Genomic DNA, 21,892 nt, shown 5'->3' with positions numbered 1-21,892 from the left:
TTGTTGCAAAAAAAAATAAATAATAATAATAATGTAAAAACCATGAACAGGATTCAGTCAGTCAGTATATTTGAACATGTATTGTCACACTGTAGTCAGTCCCTTGTTGCTTACCGTCTTGTTTTTACTGTTAAAGGAGTAGTTCACTTTAAAAAAAATAAAATAAAAAAACGTTTGCTGATAATTTACCCACCCCCATGTCATCCAAGATGTCCATGACTTTCTATCTTCTGTCGAAAAGAAATAAGGTTTTTGATGAAAACCTTCCAGGATTTTCAGGACTTCATTGGGAACCAAACGGTCCAAGGTCCAAATGACAGTTTCATTGCAGCTTTAAGGGGCTCAGACGGTGAAGAGGGGTCGCATCAAGCGAAATGATTGGTCATTTAAAAAGTAAATTAAAAAGTTCAAGTTTTATAATCACAATTGCTCACCTTGCTCTGTTCTGTGACGCATGTTCGTGACTCTCTTGTTCGAAACTTCTTGTTCATCAAAATAAACAATCTTTTTTTTTTTTTTTTGAGTAATTTTTTTAATGACCGATCATTTTGCTATATAAGACCCTTATTCACCGTCTGGTGTCGTTTAAAGCCCTTTAAAAGCTGCAATGAAATTGTCATTTGGACCTTGAACCATTTGGTTCCCAATGAAGTCCATTGTATGGAGAAAATCCTGGAATGTTTTCATCAAAAACCTTAATTTGTTTTCGACTAAAGACAGAAATCAAAGGACATCTTTTTTTTTAAAGTGAACTACTCCTTTAATTAAACATCCATCCATTAAAAAAAGTATAATGAAATTCTATTTCTTAACTAATCATTATATTATTTTTAATAGTAGGCGTAATAATAATATAATAATGTGGTAGAAATGACTAAGTGAACCTTGCATTTTATCTAAAAATATTGTCTATTGTTATACATTGATAATCTTTTGTAACATTGCACTTCCCAGGGAAATAATTATACAAATGCAGCCTTTTATTCCCTTAGTAAGTTTATACTAGAACAAGTTTAACCTGGTTTATGTTTAACAAGTAGGAGTGAGGTCTTGAAATGGGTAGATTTCACCCAGTGTAAAGAGGACAAGTGTAAAGTGAGCACAAACTCTCAAATCTATTGAACATTAATACTATTAAGCTTGGTATATTTGAATCTGCCTGAACCAGGCAACTATTTAGATGAATTGAATACAAACGAGCATTTACAGGTTCTGATCAGTAAATAAACTATGTTTGGCAGTATTTGTAAATCATAAAAACTAGTACATGATTAACCACTAGGCTACAATAGCTGAAAGAACTAATGCATGCCATGAAACAAATGTTCACAAGATTTGTGGAAGCTGCACTTTATTTGTAAAAGAAAGAGTACACTAATTGTTCTTACATCTTTTAAATACATAAAACAAAACGAAACAAAAAAAGATCCGTGAGGACAACACGTAAATTATTCAGTAAAACTTAGGTCAATTGCGATTTGATTGAATTGCTTTCATATTTCAAACCATTCTTACTAGCCAACCCCTGGACAAACTGCCTATGTGATATATGTGTATATATACATAAAAGCACCGATCAACAGTGCTCAAACTGTCTCCCAGTCAGCGATTCTCATATTTTACACTACAAATTTACAGTGATGTCAATGACCCTGTAGCTAGAGGAGCGTCCAGCTCTCGTATCTCAAGTGTTCCTGGACTTTTAGAGAGCAGGGTGCTTAACTTGACAAGAAGTCTGAAACATGAGGGCAACTCTTAACATTCAGATCAGGGGCAGCCATTTCTAACGGTCTGTGTGGAATGATGGCATGCCATGCATAATGCAGAACACCTCCCTTCCCAAGTGCAACACTTCACAGTCACGGAGGAAGTGCTTTTCTACTCCAACAAATATCTCATTGCAAAACCCCTAAGCACAGTATCGACTAAACAGTATAACAAACCATTCACTAATGATTACCCTCCCAATAGCCTTGGGCTGCAAACATTTCATCCACGGGAAGTTGTTCTAGACATAAAACTTAGAGAATAGTTAGTGCTCTATCATTTAGCTTACAGGTGTATTTTTCACATAATATCTATTTTAAAAAGTCTAAACCTTCATTATACAACCCAACACCCATGAGTAAGGTTGAATTATTATTTATATTTTTTTCCCAATGTACTTCGTAAACTCCTTTTTTAATTTTTTTTAGGCATTAATCATAAATAAATACAAACGACACGCAAGAAAGGTCTACTGGTGAATACAGTTAAAAGCAAAACTAAAAGATAAAATGTAAAACAAAGTTACTGTTACTATTTCATAACACGTACTATATCAGATGCTGAGTTATACTCCGATTTAGGTGGACATTTGCCACAAGACCTCTCCTCAGAAGCTCCCGGTCGAAGGGGAAAAAAAACAATCTAACAGGAAAATCAAACTATAGCTTCTCAGAACACAAAATATCAAAGTCTCTCAATGCCCTTACCTACCTTAACAGATTATAAAATGTATGAGGAATCCCTTTATGGGCTGAACAGCAGCATCACTTGACATCTTAAACAAATTACGAAATGATTGCAGTATGCTCCCAGTCTTTCAACACACTTTGTTTACATCTTTGACGTCGAGTATGTTGTGGGATTGGTCCTCTGAAGAGCATCCCGCCGCAGAGGACAGAGCTTAATGGTTTGACATCAGGGAGCAACTTCATTTTGTGTTACATAAACTGCATCTTGAAGAAGAAACAATTAAACATACAGTTAGAAAGGTGCTTTAAACAATGGTATGTCAAGTCAACAAGAAACTGGATGAATGAAACTGGTTATTTGATGGGAAAAAAGTGAGTGGTCTCTCTATCGCAGGTGGTTGGAAGAGAAAATTAAAAGGCCTTGGTCATGTTAACCAAAGGTTTTAGTGGTGTTGCTGGCTTTTTCAGTACTGACTAGTACCGAACAGTGTTGGGGAAAGTTACTTTTACTGTAAAAGTAATGCTTCACAATATTGTGTTACTCCCTAAAAATGTAACTTATTGCGTTTTTTTATTTAAAAAAAAAAAAGCTCTATTTTTTGCAAATGTAAAAGCCCTTTCACACCAAAATGTAAATACATAAGTCTCAGGGTTAAGAAAATGCTAATTCATTCCTGTCAGCAGAAATTTGATGCGTGTTTAAAGTAGGGCTGTCAACCGATTAATCACGATTAATCGCATCCAAAATAAAGGTTTGTGTTTACATAATATATGTGGGTGCACTGCACAATTATTTTGTATATATATGTAAATACACACACATGCATGTATATTTAAGAAAAAAATATAATTTATATATTAAAATACTGATATTTATATAAAATATAAATTATATATAAATTTATATACAGTATATACATGAAAATATTTCTTAAATATTTACAAGCATGTGTGTGTATTTGTATATATATATATATATATAAAATAATTATACACAGTGCATTATGTAAACACAAACTTTTATTTTGGATGCGATTAATCGTGATTAATCGTTTGACAGCACTAATTTAAAGTAATTTTTGCTTCTTAGTATGGTTGAATTGGATCGACAAAGGTCAGCAGCAAAGACATTGGTTAATAAAATGTATTTGTATTTTTTTGGTTTGCATAATATTCTTTTATTTTGAGGAATATCTGTTTTTGTACCTGTAGGTGAGATGAGTAAATGCTCAAATTAGTCTAGAATCACGTTTAATCACCGCACACAACGCATCTGCATCTCACTCCTCCTGATTTCTCTCAACATGCCGTGGGAAAACCAAATAAATTAAATTACTTATTTAAAAAAGGTATCTCTGATATTTTGTTGCAAATTTAAAAGTAACTTGAAAAAGTAATCTTGATTACATTACACATTACTTGTAATGAGTAACCCCCAACACTTGTACTGAACATGCAATCTACATGTCCGTTCTACATCTAGCAAGAGGCACTAGATGAAACTGAACATGACTGCATGCAAGACCATCGGTGAGCACAAACGCATGCGGTACCTAGACAAAAGACGAAGCTCTACAAGAAATCCTTGAGAGAGAGCTGTGCAAAGGGGTCTTGTCCTGGGGCTCTGAGAGGACTCTGACTGGAAGGGCTAGAGGCAGCGGAGGGCTAATGCAGAGAGAACAACACAGAGAGAGAAAGGAAAGAGCTTGGAGTGACAGGGAAAAGCACACGTGGAGGAGGAGAGGAATGATCTGCAGTTTGGGAAGGAGTTCCCAGTCTCATGGCCCATTAATACACACCATGATAACGTAGAGTGTTAATAGAAAACTACATGAACACCTGGAGAGATCGTAGGGATTGTACCTGTGCGCTGGACACTGATCCGAACGGATTGGATGGCCTCATGACGGGCTGTGTGTACATCATTGTCGGCTGGGTCATCATGGTCATGGAGGGCAACTGTGGAGGCTAACAAAGATCACAACCATGAAGAATACATTTCCGACAACCTCAATTCAGGCAGCTGGTTTCACAGAAGTACTAACCATGCCATATCCCATCATTCCTGTAGGTGTTGTCGCAGGGAAAGCCATGATAGATGGCGGCTGTAAAACAGAGTAGGACTAATGAGAACAAGTTGTGATTCATTTCATTATGTTTGTTCAGTTTCAGAAACCTCAAGATCCCTTGTTTTAGTCAATTCCTAGAATGCACTTCAGTGAACCAAAGTAATAAATGGATGGAAAGGTAAGATAAAATTTGGTTATGATTTATCATACCATAGAGACAGGGTTCCATGTGGTAGATGGAGCATTCTTGGGTTGCCAGTTCATTCCACCAGTTAATTTTTTCTCTCCTGGTTGGTTCCAGTGGATATCACTGTGAAAACAGTTGGCTAATGTTAACACCAAACTAGAATATGAAAATATATTATAACTGTCAGTAAGATTTTGATGAGCACCAGAAAGGGCAACATTCTTACTTTTTAGTGGTACCATTTCCAATCCCCAGATCTGTAAGTGAAATATTTCACTAAGGTTTTAAAGAGGTACACTTAAAATTTCAACAGAATCAAGAACAAAAAATAAGGGGCCATTCACAATGAACACTTTTCCATCGTCTTTCTATGTAAACACACTAGACGGACATCTTTGACCACTGTACTCGCATCTTTTGCAGCGTCTCACAAAAAAACAAGGCGTCTAAAGAAAGAATCAGAAGGATATTGTGCGTTGGTGTGTACACTAATATAGCTTTACATAGCTATATATCTTTATAGTTATTGTTCTTGATGTGAAAGGGCCTTTAGACCTTGTGTATTTTAAGGGCTGTGCATTGCAACGATTAATCGCATCCAAAATAAAAGTTTGTGTTTGCATAATACATCTGTGTACTGTGTATAATTATGTTGTGTATATATAAATACACACACATGCATGAATAGATTTTAATGTGAAAATGCATTCTGTGTGAATGGACCCTAACAGTGTACTATATCTTGATTGTAGCATAATTTCCTAACAACACTAGATATGCAAACCTCTAAATAATTTACACTTACTTCCAACAAGGTTTGCCAAGGAAGAATCCAGGTCGTCTGACACCAGTTTATCTGGGAGCTGATTGGAGGACTGATTTAAACCGGCCACGGTGGGTTTCAAAATTCCTGCTGTGGACATTCAGAAGTGAGAGCACATTTTCAAGTATATTAAATGCACAATGGCAATTCAAAATGCTTCACATAGGCATAAGGAATTACATAAGAAAAAATGGTTTTGTCCAACAAAATTTATCTACTTTTTCCAAGTTGTTTAATTTCATTTTGAGTGAAATGTCAAATGCCTTACCATCTGTATCCAGGCTATTGGACGAGGCAGCTTTAGTACCAAAGACAGACTCGAAATCAACACGCAGCTCGCCTGAGCTCTGTGGTGGAGGGATTTGTGGAGCTCCATATCCTTCAAAAGGTACAAAAATCCATTTAAGCCCTCTTACAACACACACAATATAGATTAGGACACCATTTGAAGAATGGCCAGTATCAAAATGACTAAATTCAAGCGCTGCCAATAAGTAGACAAGTATCCATGGTCACATGTCAGAGTTAGTGGAGAGTAAACTACAGACATGCACAAGACATCCTGCAAAAGTACAAGAACCACTACTTGCTCACAAAAACAGTATTAGGGTGCTTTCACACTAGCAATTTAGTCCGAAACGGGGCACGTTTTGCATGAAAAAGTGGTAATGTGAAAGAGTTTGAAAGCAACAGAAAGCCGCTCTCAGCTGTTCATAACAGCACAAAATTAATAAAAAACTATATTGACCGACGTTCTGTTTTCTATCATGTGCCGTGAACCTTTGTGATGACGCAAGATGAACGCAAATGCACCAGGGTTTGATAGAATCAAGTTGAGTTTGAAACCAGACCAATGCAGCGGGGGGAACAAACACAGACCTCAACAAACATTCCCACTGTGAAAGCTCCCTTAAACGGATAGTTCCCCAAAAATGCACAATTGTGTCATCATTTATTCAACGGGTATGCCTTCTGTAGATCATAAAAGGTGACTTTTTTAAAGAATTTTCTGGCCGTTCTTTTTTATATAATGACAATAAAATATAATTGGGGTTGTCAAACTCCGAAAAGCACCATAAAAAGCATCGTGGGGGTGAGTAAATGATGAAAGAATTGTCATTTTAAGGTCTTTACTAGGCCTTTAAGGATCTAGTTTTGAATGGTGATAGATCATGTTAGATCGGACAGCATTATAGACGAAGGAAAACATATTTCACAAAGGGGGCACAGAAGGCAACCTCCAGCCACAGGCTCCCTACCTCTGAATAGGCCTGCTACAGTGGAGGGCTCAGACTGGAAGGGAGAGGGGTTTGGGAGATGCTGGACCATAGACGGTTGACCAAACGAGTCTGACAGGCAGGCGGGGAGAAACAACACAGCACGCATTACAGACATAAAGACATTATAGATTCAAATTGGATTAGTAAAGAGCGTTTTTAAATAGAAATATTAAGACAAAGCCATGTGCAGAAGGCAAACATCATCCAGCAGGGATGATCACAGGATAGTCCCTGTACACTGCTTTAGTGCCTCTATGTTTCCTGACAGAGGGGAAACATAGGTGGGATGGTTTGCCATCATGGTACCTGAGATTAAGTGCTCTATCCGAACAGTGCGTTTGTAATTGGTTGATACAGATGAACTTGAATCAATAAAGGGATTGTACTGATCTATGGTAAAAAAGGAAAAACAATCATACACTTATAGCTAAAGCAAAAAGTGGACTGAGGTGAAAACTGAAATGAAATATGATTTTCTAACAAACTTCAAGTAACGTCTATTTTTATGAATAATATATATTATCATTTCGGCTGTCGGATGATTAAAATATTTAATTGCAATTATTGTCATTATGACAGGGTTCCACTCATCTGTGATATTTCAGTAGTTGACCTTCGACAAATATTGAATTTTTTTATATTTTAGAAATTACATGCGTTAATGCATCACCTTTGATAGCCCTACTTTTATATATACTACCATTCAAAAGTCTGGGTTCAAGTTTTTATTCTTGGAAATTAGGGCTGTCAAACGATTAATCGCATCCTAAATAAAAGTTTGTGTTTACATAATATATGTGGGTGCACTGTGTATAATTAATTTGTATATATATATATAAATACACACATGCATGTATATTTAAGAAGACTATTATTTATATATAAAATATTGATATTTACATATAATATAAATTATATATAAATCTATATACGGTATATACATGAAAATATTTCCTTAATATATACAAGCATGTGTGTGTATTATTTATATATATAAATTAATTATACACAGTGCACCCACATATACTATGTCAACACAAATATTTATTTTGGATGCGATTAATCGTTTGACAACCCTATTGGAAATATAACTTTTATACAGCAAGCATATGTTAAATTGATCGAAAGTTACAGTTAAGGCATTTTTTTTATTGTATTTCAGAATATGCTGTTATTTTGAACTTTCTATTCATCAAATAATCCTTCAAAAAACTCACTGTTTCCACAGACATTAAGCAGCTCAGCTGTTTTTGACATTGATAATAATAATAATGTGTAGCTAGTGCACCAAATCAGTAGCCTGATGTCGTCATACTCAGATTCTAGTCAAAATGTGAGTCTGTTACTGCTCCATTTGGCTGTGATTATGGGGCGTGTTTCAACCGAACGAGGAAAGAAAATGCCTCTGCACTCAATTGGATCGACAAATGCCTTAATCATGGTTCTCAGCATGTAACATCCTTTTTTTAGTCTCTCACACAACCTACACCCACTTTAATTTCATCTATCGAGATAAAACCTGTTATTAATGAAACAGCCCTATTTGAACAAAGCCAAAACAAAGCTCTGTGTCTACAATTTTTTTAATGTAATCTATAGTACTGCCACCTAACCTCCTATTTAGTCTCCAATTACAGACTGCATTCCTACTCCGACGACGAGTTCAACTGGACAGAACTTAATCACAGGATTCCTGATTTGACACAACAGGATACTGTGCATGCGAAACGAGGGACTTTCAGCGACTTTCAAACTAATTAAACACTTTGGATGGGTGGGTTGGAAGAAAGAAACTAAGGCATGTTTACCACCAAAAATCTCATGACCTGACGTCCTAGAGGAGAAACTAACACCGTCTGATGACATAACGGGAAGATGAGCACCATCAACAACAACTTTGGTTAGGAAAGGGTTTAGGTTTGGAATGGAGTCATCTACAGCTTCAGAAGAAGAGAAAGGATCTGAGCAGGCAAAAGAAGAGAGAAAGAGTCGAATAGAAGGACATTAGGACGAGACTCAAGTTAACAGAGAAGACAACAGCATGCTGAATCTCTGACACACAGTCACATGCAAAGGATCTCACCTCCCCATGCCGTGGCCACAGACGGTCCAGGCTGCATGCCCGCCTGAAAGTTAGTCTGCATATTAAAGAGGTCGCTCTCCATCTTCAGGGCACTGAGTAACAGAAAACAAAAACGCCAATTTAACCAAGAGAGGCAGATGTATAAAGGGTACGTTTACACAACAACGATGTACTAAAAATGGAAAGGTTTGCGTCCTTTGCGTTTTTGAAACGTCTCGTGTTCAGACGACAATGTTGTCTAAATGATACCCATTTACACAGATCTGTGAAAATGAAAAAAAAAAAAATTTTATTCATGCCTGGCCAGTAGTTGGCCTTGATGTCACTTTGTAAAGAAACTATACGTTTGTGCACATACGCATTCTTCTACAGTGCCTATAGCCTGATCTTGTAATACACATATTATATCACCGTTTTCACAATTTTACAAGTTTGTAGTTTACACAGAGACAAAAACTTTATATTATTATTTTATAATATATTATATTATTTTCAAAAACTTGCACTTTGAAACACATTTTTAATGGGTTAGTTCGGTATTTTACACTTAAAGCCCTGTTTTAAGATCGTTTCTGATGAAGTAGAATGGTTAAGATTGAAATTTGGACACATGCTGCTGTCCCGAGAGTTTCTGTGTTAGCGCACCCCCCCCCCACCTACACAATGGTTGTCAATGTGCACTGGAACAAGCATTCATAAAACGCATTAAACTTGTATTTGTACCAAGTCAAGTCAATGGAGTCAAACTAAAGTTTAATGCGTTTTATGAATGATTGTTCCAGTGCACATAGACAACCATCGTGCTGGTCCTAACATAGAAACCTAATTTCAATCCAAATTTCAATCTTAACCTTTCTATTTCATCAGAAACTATCTTAAAACAGGGCTTTAAGTGTAAAATACCGAGGTAACCCTTGCCCCCCAAATCGACCTTGTCAAGTAAATTATGTCATGTAAACACCATCTAAGATACAGGTGTTTGTGCTGAAATTCGGCACACAAATTTGCTGCAACCATTTAGTGAATTTGCCCCTGGTCAAGCACAAACCATGCTTGTTTTTATATCTTAAAGGGATACTTCACTTTCCTTCACTGAAGGAAAAACAGGCAGTTTCTGGTCTCATTGACTCCCATGTTTCTGGTCTCATTGACTCAACCAGAAACTGTCTGGTTACTGATATTCTTCTACATTTTAGAAAATCGGCTGAACGTATTTCGAAAATGGTAAAACCCAACTGTTTAACTCTGGGGGAGTTGTAAAATGAGCCTATTTCCAAAAAAAGTGGAGTATCCCTTTAAGCCATACAGAAAAATATCTAGAGAATCACACTGGCTAACCCATTGGAGCAGCTGGGAGTGGAGAACAGGTCTATGGCAGGAGCTGTGCTGATGCATGCTGCTGTGGTGGAGACTGGAGAAGTGTCTGTCGTTGCAAACGAAGGCCTCTTGGAGAGCTCCTTCAGCCTCTGTTCCTGATTACAAAGAGCACAAGCCAAGAAACCTTTTAGACAGGAAGGAGCCATCTCATTGGCATGTAGAATGACCAACCAACCACTTTTCATTCATTAGTGTGATGCTTAGGGGTGGATACATTTGAAATCTTTGATAACAAGCAATTGTTAAAACAATTATCTGATCCATTTTTTTTTTTTTTTGGCATGAATGCAAAACATCCTCATGTCGTTCCTAACCCACAAGACTTTTTTAATGAAACCGCTACGCAACTATCACTTTGGCGCTTAAAAAATTTCATAAAGAAATCGTCTAAGCTAATCCATATAAATAGAGTGGTTTAGTTAAAATTTTCTGAAGAGACAAGATCGCTTGTCGATATGATAAACAGATTGAATTTAGGCTTTTATTCATATATAAACATATACACACCAGTACATGTATACACACCAGTTGTGGTAAACAGAAGCTCAAGCATTTTAATTTTTGGGTGAACTATCCCTTTAAATAAAAAAAATGTTATACTTTATCCCCTATAAGTGCAAAGATTTATGCTGAAACTGTCCAAATGCTGTATTAACATGCAATGTAGACAGTCATTGCAAAGTACCGCATTTTTAGAAAATACATCAACTATTACCCAGAGATTTACTGCAAATTCACACACACACAAAATTACGTGAGTTGCACATATAACTAAAAAACAGCAATCTATAATTAACAGAACACACACGAAGACAAAAATACTGGCAATCCTTTACCCCCGTGGGGGGTGAAATTATTTTTTAAATGGGTCCTGTGTACCTTTAGTGCTTTCAATCGCGCCTGCTCCTCCTCCAGAGCTGCCTGCTTTTCCCTTTCATCCACTTTGGTGAAAGACATGCCAGTGTTGGCCAGAGATGACACAGCATTGGAGAGTGTGCTTGCCCTACAAAAGTCGGGGAGAGATAAATTGAGTTTCTGCGAGTATGAGAGAAAATCAAACTTGTAGTATTTGTCAAGCACACCGCTCTTATAGATATAAATCTATCAAGAGATGCAAGATCCATCAATACAATGCATCTGTTAGCACTCATTCATTTGTATTCAGCTCGGAGCGTGACCCATAAATGGCCCACCTGCTGGCGGCGGTGGAGTCCTTCACCTTCTTCCCTTCTAATGAAGCCAAGTGTTGCTCCAGGGCATCCAAAAGACTGCTGGGGGCCTAAGGGAATGCACAAACATTTACTCAAGAATAACCACCAATGAAAAGACAAAATAGCTTGACATTTATAGGCAATAAGAATTAAAAGGTGCAGAAGAGTGCAGAAAAGAGTGAGAACAGTACTTACACACACTGTAAACTGAAGGTGGACAGAAGGTGGAAAGATAAAGGGAAATACAGAATATAAAGGTGGTCTTGGTCAGACATAATGCATGAGTTTCAAAGCAGCTACCTGCCCTTATATATGGCTATGATGGCATTTGTGCTAGATATATAATCTGTCCTTTTCAAGTGTATGTTTAATTCATTCATGACTTATTCCTGAATGATACTGTATATAACAACCCGTTCTCACTCCCAAGGCGTCAAATACTATGTCACATTGTAGATGCCAATGGTGAATAAGCATTACTATTATCATTTTGCTAGCTGAAATATGTCCATGCTGTATACTCTGAGTCAATATACTTATAATAGGATCATGATTCCCACAATTATCTCTATAATTACTATTCTTAAAATCTCCACTGAGCCCATTACACCTTTATTTGCTGTAGACAGGGAAAAGTTAAGACAGAAAAGGTAAGAAATCTTAGTGACATGCGCATCCTAATGAGCTGCATGCTTCTTTAAGTCGGAAATGCATTTGTGCAAGGTAAAGTAAAAAAAAAGCAGAACAGCTTCAGAAAATATTTAGGTTTAAAAATATTTAACCGTTAATAAAGCAGAAAGAGTGCAGGTGTTAAAGTCAGAATAAAAGTGTGGTCTTACCTGAGACAGGTCAGGTATGTCCCCACGGTCTATTCCCACCTGCTGTGAGGCGAGCAGAACAAATATGTTACATAACCCTCTTTTAATGAAGTACCTTGCCTCCAGAACAACACATGCGAAATCTCACCTCTGCCACTTTGAGGAACTCTGAGATCCGGGTCATTCGGGTAAGGAATTTCTTGTAGATGTCCAAACCCTCTTTACACTGTACTTTTTTCATATCAAAGTACTTTTCTGTGAAAGGAAGATAAAGAAGCACCCATTACCAATCAGCACTATGACGGTATTTCCATGAGTAGAAATTAAAACAGATCACACAGGATATGTCACTTTTTTTCATTACAATTTAATATCTGCAACTTGGATGAAAAAAATTGCAACTAAATTTGGCTTTTTTTTTTTTTTTTTAGACAAGGGGATGTACAGGAAAAGGAAAGATATGCAATCAGGGCATGATGCAGGATGAACCTGAACCTGCATAAATGTAAGTACAACTTCTTGTGACCATGTGCACTATTGCACCATGACTTTTTGTTACATTTTAAGAGCTTACACATTCAAATCTTTAATGTAAATCTTGCATTCAAAAGTAAAATGAGTGTATTTATGCAATACGTGGTTTTATTTACTTAGTATTGAGAAGAAAGCATCATGAAGAACCTACCCAATAAGTTTATGATCCCTTCATTGTAAGCTGCAAAAAGTCGGATGGAGTCTTTGAAAAGAAGCATGAAGGCTGCATTAATAACCCCATTGGTAAGTTCATTGGCATTGACCTGGGCAAACAGAAAAATGTATTTTCATAAACATGCCACACAAATGCTTTGCTGCAACAAAGAAAATATTAATTGCATAAATTCATAAGCCCCTTTCAGACATACAGTTTTTACTGGTAAATTACCGTTAAAGGAGTACACTTTTAAAAACACTTTTGCTGATTATTTACTCACCATCATGTCATCCAAGATGTCCATGTCTTTCTTTCTTCAGTCGAAAATAAATTAAGGTTTTTGATGAAAACATTCCAGGATTTTTCTCCATATAATGCACTTCACTGGTAACCAAACAGTTCAAGGTCCAAAAGACAGTTTCAGTGCAAACTGCAAACTGTTCAAAGGGCTTTAAATGATTCCAGACGATCAATAAAGGTCTTATCAAGCGAAACGATCGCTCATTTAAAAACAAAATAACAAAGTTTAAGTTTTATAAGCTTGTTTTTAAATGAGCGATCGTTTAGCTTGATAAGACCCTTATTCATCGTCTGGAATCGTTTAAAGCCCTTTGAACAGTTTGCAGTTTGCACTGAAACTGTCTTTTGGACCTTGAACCGTTTGGTTCCTATTAAAGTCCATTATATGGAGAAAAATCCTGGAATGAAAGAAAGAATGACATGGACATCTTGGATGACATGGGGGTGAGTAAATTATCAACAAAAGTTTTTTTTAAAAGTGAACAACTCCTTTAAGAGTTCATGTGTGATCAGGAACTTTTCAAAAACACAAGTAAATTGGTTCTGCCAATTTACCCATAATATTACCAGTAAATTGCTGGTATGATGCTGTGTGTGAACAAAGAATGAAGATAACCGATATGAGCATGTACAAGGTCAGAACGTGCTGTTGTAAGAAATTTGCTTTGGGCCAATTGAAGCTCTGTTGGAGCTGTTTACGTTAAGTTACGTGCCTTTTAACTGTTTTAGCATGGGTGCGTCCCAATCAGATTCCTAGTTCAGTAATCAGGGCATTGTTTAGGGAGTAAACCATTTTAAAGGCTGTTTCAATCAAAAACCTTTCAGTGCACGGAAACATTCATTCCCTAAAAAGTCCAACAAGCCACAATTAAAAACCAGGGAGAATCGATGCTCACTATGTTCCCTTAAAAGAGTTTCTCAAGCACGAAACAAATCACGTGCGCAACTCACTAGACATAATGACAGTCATTATAGACGGACGTCTATGATGTCTATACTCGTCTATACTATAGTAACTATAGTAACTCGTCTATACTATAGTAACTATCATGTGCTTTGTGTTTTTAAAAGCAATAACAGTGTTCTGTGTGATCATCCCCTTAAATTGTTTTTTACTAAAATTAAACTAAAGTGCTGATCTCTTCATCCAGATCGATGAAGAAAACAGCTCAGCGTTTAAAGGTCATTTCCAATGATTGACATCACATAGTCTGATGTGTGACTGGTCTTACTGGTAAAAAGACAGTATTTTTTTAATTTAAGTCGTTCTGGTAATTTTACGGTAATTTACCGGGATTGATGTGTGAAAGGGACTATAAGCAAAATGCAGATCAGCTGTCAGCTTTCTGCATTCTAACTTACATTGAAGTCAAGGAGGGCATCCATCTGGTTCTGTATAATAGGGATGGTTTTAAGGAGCTTCTCTGTGTTCATGGTTCTCATCACTCCATCCACCCTTAAGGAGAAGATTTTAAAATATAGGTCAAATGACATTGGGGGATCAGTGCATGGAGGTTTAGTGGATGATCCAGTGCAATGACTCCAGTCCTTCAAAATTAGTAGTGCTGCTGCACAAATCCCCTTAAATGATTTAGAACAAAAACTACAGCTAAGGCTAAAAAAACACCATTGTATTGAGTGAACAATTTACTGGCAAAATGAATCACTACTGGAGTTACATAATGCACTTCATGCAAAAGTCAGCATACTAAAGAAAGCAGGAACTAGAAACTACCTTTAAGGTTGTATTATAAAATGTATAAAAGAAATGCCTACCCACGCTTTACTTTCGTGAAGTCAAATGCCACCTGTCGATACGATACGGCCTTTTCATTCAGATATCGACTATACCTCCGAATGAATGTTGACATATCGTAACCTAAGAAGACACCAATAAAGATGACGGTTAAGAAATAATTTATTTAAAAAATCATAAATGAATATAATGTTATAAATATTTGAAACTAGCTCAATTAATTAATTAAAACAAAAAATGTTGGGAATGTTTATTAATCAAACAGCGCATCAAAGAAGAATGAAGCCTCTGTAGAGTGTGAAATAAATGTGTATAGTTCAATACTGTACCTTGTAGGCCACTTTTGTCCAGGAAATTACTGAGGTTGAATAATGTGTTCCTTGAGGCCAAGTACTGAATAAATCGCTGGAACCAAAGTGATAAATTAAACGATGTTTCAATGCATGCAATTATTTGCGGATCTTAACTAGTAGCTTGATTAAAAAGCAGACAGATCTCCCACAGTCACTCACCTCGTTCCCATAAACCATGAGGTGGTGTGTTGTGATTAGGGACTTAAAGACCACCACCCAACTAGTGTTGGTGGTTCTCTCGAACAAAGAGTCTGCCAGCTGAGGAATGTTCACATTCATCTCATTGGTACAATGTATCAGGTCTACAACAGAAACAGAGGTTTCCATTAATGATTGGCATTTTAATAACTGAGTGAACAGGCAAGAATCGAGTCAACAAAACAGACTGCAATGGTATAGAGCTTAAAATTTAATAAATAAAAGGATTAGCGTGCATTTATAACAAAAAAAAAAAACAGAAAAATAATAATAATCTGTTGAGAGTCCACATAAATAAGCATTACGCAGGCTGGAATTCCACATCCCACTATTAACTGTGCTGGTGGAGTTTCTTGATGAAATGTTTAAGCACTTCTGCAAATATGCTTTAGGGGAATGACATTTTTGTGTAGGATTCACATAGATGGATGTAGTGCAGTTTCTGATGGACTTCTTCTTTCTGAATGAATGAAGTTGACTTCAATCATGTAGTTGGTTGGTTGGTTTGGTGCGAGACTGCTGCCTCCACAGCACTGCCAACTTTGATTTCCTGAGAAACAAAGCCCTCACCACAAAAGATGTCAACTAAAATGTTTCAAAAATGTTTAAAATGAATCAGAAAATTTAATCTGTCTGTCTGGCGAAAGAAGGTAACCTTTAGTGGTTGGTGGAAAGGACCATAAGTAACCATAATTTATAATTGAAGGGATAGTTTACCTACCAAAATAATATAAAAAATGCATCATGACTTTCTACTACATAAAACAAATTTTGAGAAAATGTTATACAATGGAGGTTTTGTGCTTTTGTCCATACAATGGAAGTCAGTGGGCCATAAAACTCAACATTCTTCGAAACAGTGTTATTTTAGTATCGCTGAGATACTATTATAGCTGTTATTCATATTTTTAATAGTTCCGTGGCGAGAAATTAAATTATGGTGAGAAATGTGAAACAGGAAGTGTGTTATAACTTCTTTAGACATTAACTGATCTTGATGGATCTTCAGCAGTGTATTCGTTGTAAGAGGCCAATCATGGATGTGACTATTATGAGTCAAATAGACCGTTGATTAAAATTACAGAGGCATTTGTATTTATTATAAAGTCTCAGATGAAGTAAAAAAAAAAGAAGAAGTTTCTACAAAAATGATTCTGTAAAACAAAAAGACATGAAATTCAGTTCCCTCGCTTATCTAAAAGGTCAAAGCTAGTGGGGTGAAAGGTGCAAATGGGTCCAGCAGGCAGACAATTTTAATTTCCTATTTAAAAATCCTAACTACGGTTCTTCAAACATGTCATAGCTTGTCTTATAACGCTGTAAGAACATAATGAAAGAATAGTCAGGCCTGGCTGAGACAGACGTAAATAGAGATCTATTCTGAAGCACAGACTTACTAGACTGGCACTAGACCAGCAGTTCTTAAAGGGTAAGGCCTAGTTCACACAAAAATGCCTAATTAACCCTTAAGACTTTCGTTCATCTTCAGAACACAAATATTGATCATTTTGCTGAAATATAAGAGCTTTCTGTCCCTCTTTTGACAGCTACGCAACTGTCTGTGATGCTTCAAAACGTTCATAAAGAGATCTTAAAACTAATCCATATGAATTGAGCGATGGGGTTTGTTCTTGTGCGTCAAGCAGGTTTGGTAACGGGCTTCTGTTTATCTTCACTGATCAATGTTTATGTGAATAAAAGCCTAAATTATATGTGTTGGAATAAACCATTCAAATCATATGGATTAGTTTTACGAATTATAAACTTTTTGAAGCGTCAAATTGGTAGTTGCGTAGCTGTCAATGGAGGGACAGATTTCATCAAAATGTTCTTTATTTGCGTTTCGGAGATCTTGCAGGTTTGGACATGCGGGTGAGTAAATAAATAATGACAGGATTTTCATTTTTGGTGAACTATCCCTTTAAAGAAGATACACAGCATTTACTGACATCATCTGTGGGTTTGAAACCAACTGAACATGATAATCAAATCCAAATGAACTAACACATAATAACACCTTCCTTACAATAACATGTGCATAACATGATTCTCATGCAAGTAAATCAACAGCACTGATTTATTTCTTCATAATGACCATAATATAGAATTAACATTTAACCAGCATTAACCAGTATGGTAATGCAGAGGAGGTATAAACGAGGTTGTAAACTATATTAAGAGCATTTTAAAAGCATTTAAACATTTATTAATATTATTATGGAATCAAACTTAATGGAAACACACGTATCCTTGCTTACATACAAACAGCAATATTGCACGTACACAGTCCAGCTGAAAGTGATTGAATGTAAGCTTGTCCTCCTAAATGGCCTGTATTTCCAATATTATTATCAGGAGTCTGTCTAAGCACATTAGCTTAGCACAGCCTGGGCCTGTCCATTGTACAATAGCCTAAAATCGTAGCCATAACTAAGCAACAGCTGTACACACGTTCACCCTCGCAATTTAATTTTAAACACAGCTGCTGATACTTACAATCCAAGTGTTTCTTTTTAGGGCCCATTATTTCGTGCGTTGTTGCCTTGCAGACAGTTTTGGAAACGGCTGATCCAGTAACGCTATGCTGAGCAGCTGTTATCCTGTCTGTAATGCTCTGCCCAGACATTTTCAAAGCTTTACAGCGGTCAAGAATCCAATAATATGTATGATGAATATTGAAATTCAAACTGCTACTAAATAGTGTTCACAGTTCCCGGTCGACCTCCTGCCGTACGATACTTGTATACGGGGGAGACAAAGATTGGTCGGACAAGAGGAGGCAGATGGGAAGCCTTGCACACAGTTATCCGCTGCGCGAGACGATGATGAATCCAGAAATGATGTTAGCGAATATCTCGCGCGGAATCCTTACATTGTTACGGGTTTCAATCGCGCGCTGTAAAGGCTCGTGACTCATCTCTCATGTCTCGGACACTAACTTAATCCCGCCGTTCAACCGCCGCCTGTATTATTCGTGTAAGCCCGCAGGATTGAAGAGTAGCGAAGGCAAATGGCGGGCCTGTGCTGTTCCATGAGAGCTGGAGGAATATGGGTCGGGACACTGACCGCTGATGCTGCTGATCCAGGATCAGGCTGAACACCTTCATTACAAATGCACTTGGAATAAAGGGACAATCAACAATATATTCGTATCTTTTTCCACTTGGCGAAAGTTTGAAGTTTGATATTAGTTCAATTTATATTTAATATCTTAACATAAAATATATATATATATAATAATAATATTATAATAATAAATATAATATTATATAAAATATTCTTCATATATTTATTGTAAAATCGATAGGCATATTGATGTAACTCATAGGAGGAGAAATATGAAAAGAGGACCTATATTTGTGTATGGTAGTCTAGTGTGTGTATGTATATGCAAACAAGTCTATGTATGTCAAAAGTCAGGTCAAGAGGCATCTATTTGTCATTTTCACAATTAACACTAGGGAAAACTGGGGATCAAAATGCTTGTGACGAGGCTCAGACATAGGCTACAGTAATTTTAACTTGATCAAATTCACAAATTTAGTAAATATAGAAACCTAGTATATATACACGGTATATGTGTGTGTGTGTATGTGTGTGCCTAAATACTCACTGGCCACTTTATTAGGTACACTACACCTGCTCAACTGCTTGTTAAAACAACAATCTGTCATGTAACAGCAACTCAATGCATTTAGGCATGTAGACATGCTCAACAGGATTTGCTGAAGTTCAAACCAAGCATCTAAATGGATAAGAAAGGTGATTTACGTGACTTTGAAAGTGGCATAGATAGTTGTTGATGCCAATCGAGCTGGTCTGTTTATTTTTAGAAACTGCTGATCGACTGTGATTTTCACCCTCAACCTTAGGGTTTACAGAGAATGATCTGGTTCGAATGATCATTTATTCATATTCATTCATTTATTCATCTGAAAAAGAGTAAATATCTATTGAGCAGCAGTTCTGTGGGTGGAATGCCTTGTTGATGCCAGAGGTCAGAGGAGAATGGCCACTGAGACTGGTTCAAGCTGCTTTTATATACAGTATATAGTTTTAGATTATTGTCCTCAGTCCTTACGTTATAGTGTGTGCTTTTAGTAGTGGTGAGGGATAATGTTATAAAATTTGACAAAATGAAGAGGAAAAAATCAAATGAAATGGCTAAGAATGTTGAAAACGTAGTGATCATTATTTCAGTTTCAAAGAGGATTTTGTTAATTTTCTGTAATAGGCAACTTCAATATGAACTTTGATGAATTAAATTGAGTTAAACACCTGAATTGTTGCAATATTTAATCTTCAAAATAATAATGTAGTTCAGTACTTAATTAAAAAAATATATAATAATTAAAAAAAGATGGGCTTGCATGTTTAAATGCTTGCATGTTTACTTTTAAAAGATGGGCTATGTAACCAGTTTGCCTGTAATCAGAGTAATCAGTTAAAAGGATGGTTCATCAGACAGGAAATTCTGTCATCATTTACTCACCCTCAAATTGTTATAAACCTGCATGAATTTCTTTCTTCTGCTGAACACAAAAGAAGATATTTTGAAGAATGTTGGTAAACAAACAGTTGATGGATCCCATTCACTTCCATAGTATTTAATCAATTTCCCAGGTTTGGAACAACTTTAGGGTGAGTAAATGACGACAGAATTTTCCTTTTTAGGTGAATGCGCCACTTGATCTGAACACTAGAGGGCGCGGTCGACGCATGATGGCACCGGAGATGCGCTGGTGATGCTATTTGAAGATCATTTTCTCTCCCTTTTATGTGAGAGATCAAACATAGGCTTATTTATGCTTAATGTACAATTAGTTTAAAACATTGCGATCTAAGAAACTGTTTTTTAAATGACTAAACCAATGAGTTTTAATCATAGCCCACGGAACAACAAAACAGTTCTTAATTTCTTTCCTTCTGAGCAATGAGCAGCTGATGAAAATGCCTAATGACTTAAATTGAAATAATTGAATTAATGTTACATAATTTCCATTTAATTTAAATAGAATCACATTACGTTTTAACAGCATACACTCATGCTTTCCCCCTCTAGTTGAGAAATATTTTGTGATTTAATTAGCTATACAAGCATCTTAACAAATAAAACTCTTCTATATACCTTAACTAATAGCCTACTTTTGACATAACATAATAATATTGTAACATATAAAAGGGTCCAACATCAGTACACTTGGATGACCTAGCCGCATCTTTTGTCTTCCTTTGAAACTTTAGTCACATTTCAATACAAACAAAACCTGAATGATTTAAGTCCCTTGCTATTAGTTGTTTCGGATTGTTTTCACTCTGGGTGAGTTGGCCAAGTGTACATATCTTTAAAAAATAGATATAGCCTATACCTTTAAAATAAAGGTTATGAAATGTGGTTTTCACACCAATACCAAGAACTGTTTTTGGTTAAATGTTCATGCCATGAAACTCTAGATGGTTCAGGCTGATAGGTCCTTAACTCAAACAGAGACAATTTACTTTGACTCAAATCTGCTTCCAATCATATTATTCTCTATAGCGTTACTATAGAGTCAAAAGTGATGTCACAATATGGGCATGAATTGGTTGGCAGAAAGAACATAGCAGCAGTCTACCTGTGTTTTGTCAGCATATGATAATTCTTTGTACGAAGAAGCTAAAAGGAAATACAAGGTTAAACTTTTATATAACCAGGGTTCATGTTCTCTGCCTGATCCATATTACCTGAGTGAGAATTGGAGCAAAAGCCCGGACACGTGGCCAGATTTGACCTTCGGCGACATCTACCTGTATCATAGACATATACCTGTATCTCATCAACATGCCATCTATGTTTACCAGAGAGTCAATGAAGGCGTTCAAATCTTTAGATGCCTATAAGTCATAATTATGATTATTACTTGTGTTAACTAAGGATACTTGGTAAATGTGTTACAACTAGAGTAAAATAGAGTTGTTATTTTGTCCATGGGAGATATTTTGAATCATAATTATTTTATCTCTGATATATATATATATATATATATATATATATATATATATATATATATATATATATATTCTTCAAATACTTGGTCACCATTTTCTGTAACAGTTGCAGTGCACATTCAGAAACCCTTCACCTACCCCAGCTCCACATTTAGTTCTACTGGCAATTCATGTACAAATGATTGTATGAGAATATAGGCTACAGTGTCCTCCCAGTTTACCAGCTGCTCAGAACATAAATCACCATAAACAATGTCATCTAATCCTTCACGATGAATCAGAGCACATGGCCTCCTCACTAC

At 36.3% G+C, this 21,892-nt stretch overlaps 1 protein-coding gene across 12 annotated transcripts; it reads right to left on the bottom strand.

Moving 5' to 3' along the window:
- Positions 1–1,325: 1,325 nt before the first annotated feature.
- On the bottom strand, positions 1,326–18,664 carry picalmb (phosphatidylinositol binding clathrin assembly protein b). Of its 12 annotated transcripts, none has more exons than XM_039686743.2 (24): positions 18,099–18,664; positions 15,564–15,706; positions 15,381–15,456; positions 15,072–15,174; positions 14,658–14,751; positions 12,990–13,101; positions 12,453–12,559; positions 12,326–12,367; positions 11,682–11,693; positions 11,469–11,554; positions 11,155–11,278; positions 10,237–10,370; positions 8,899–8,990; positions 8,624–8,776; positions 7,122–7,205; positions 6,795–6,884; positions 5,804–5,914; positions 5,518–5,625; positions 4,939–4,969; positions 4,736–4,835; positions 4,502–4,561; positions 4,320–4,424; positions 4,010–4,121; positions 1,326–2,720 (listed from the first exon to the last, which is right to left on the bottom strand). In XM_039686743.2, exons 1-23 carry the CDS (start codon positions 18,226–18,228, stop codon positions 4,029–4,031), a joined length of 2,190 nt encoding a protein of 729 aa, XP_039542677.2. In that variant the 5' UTR covers positions 18,229–18,664; the 3' UTR covers positions 1,326–2,720; positions 4,010–4,028. The 12 variants fall into 12 exon arrangements, with proteins under 12 accessions (XP_039542677.2, XP_088977415.1, XP_039542678.2 ...); XM_089121289.1 differs by having other exon boundaries at positions 5,518–5,622; XM_039686744.2 differs by having other exon boundaries at positions 10,237–10,364.
- Positions 18,665–21,892: the final 3,228 nt, after the last annotated feature.

This window comes from Pimephales promelas, chromosome 16, assembly GCF_988280905.1.
Source record: "Pimephales promelas chromosome 16, fPimPro1.hap1.1, whole genome shotgun sequence".
Taxonomy (NCBI): domain Eukaryota; kingdom Metazoa; phylum Chordata; class Actinopteri; order Cypriniformes; family Leuciscidae; genus Pimephales; species Pimephales promelas.
The sequence above is the reverse complement of the archived record's forward strand: the minus strand, read 5'-3'. Positions and strand labels throughout refer to the sequence as shown.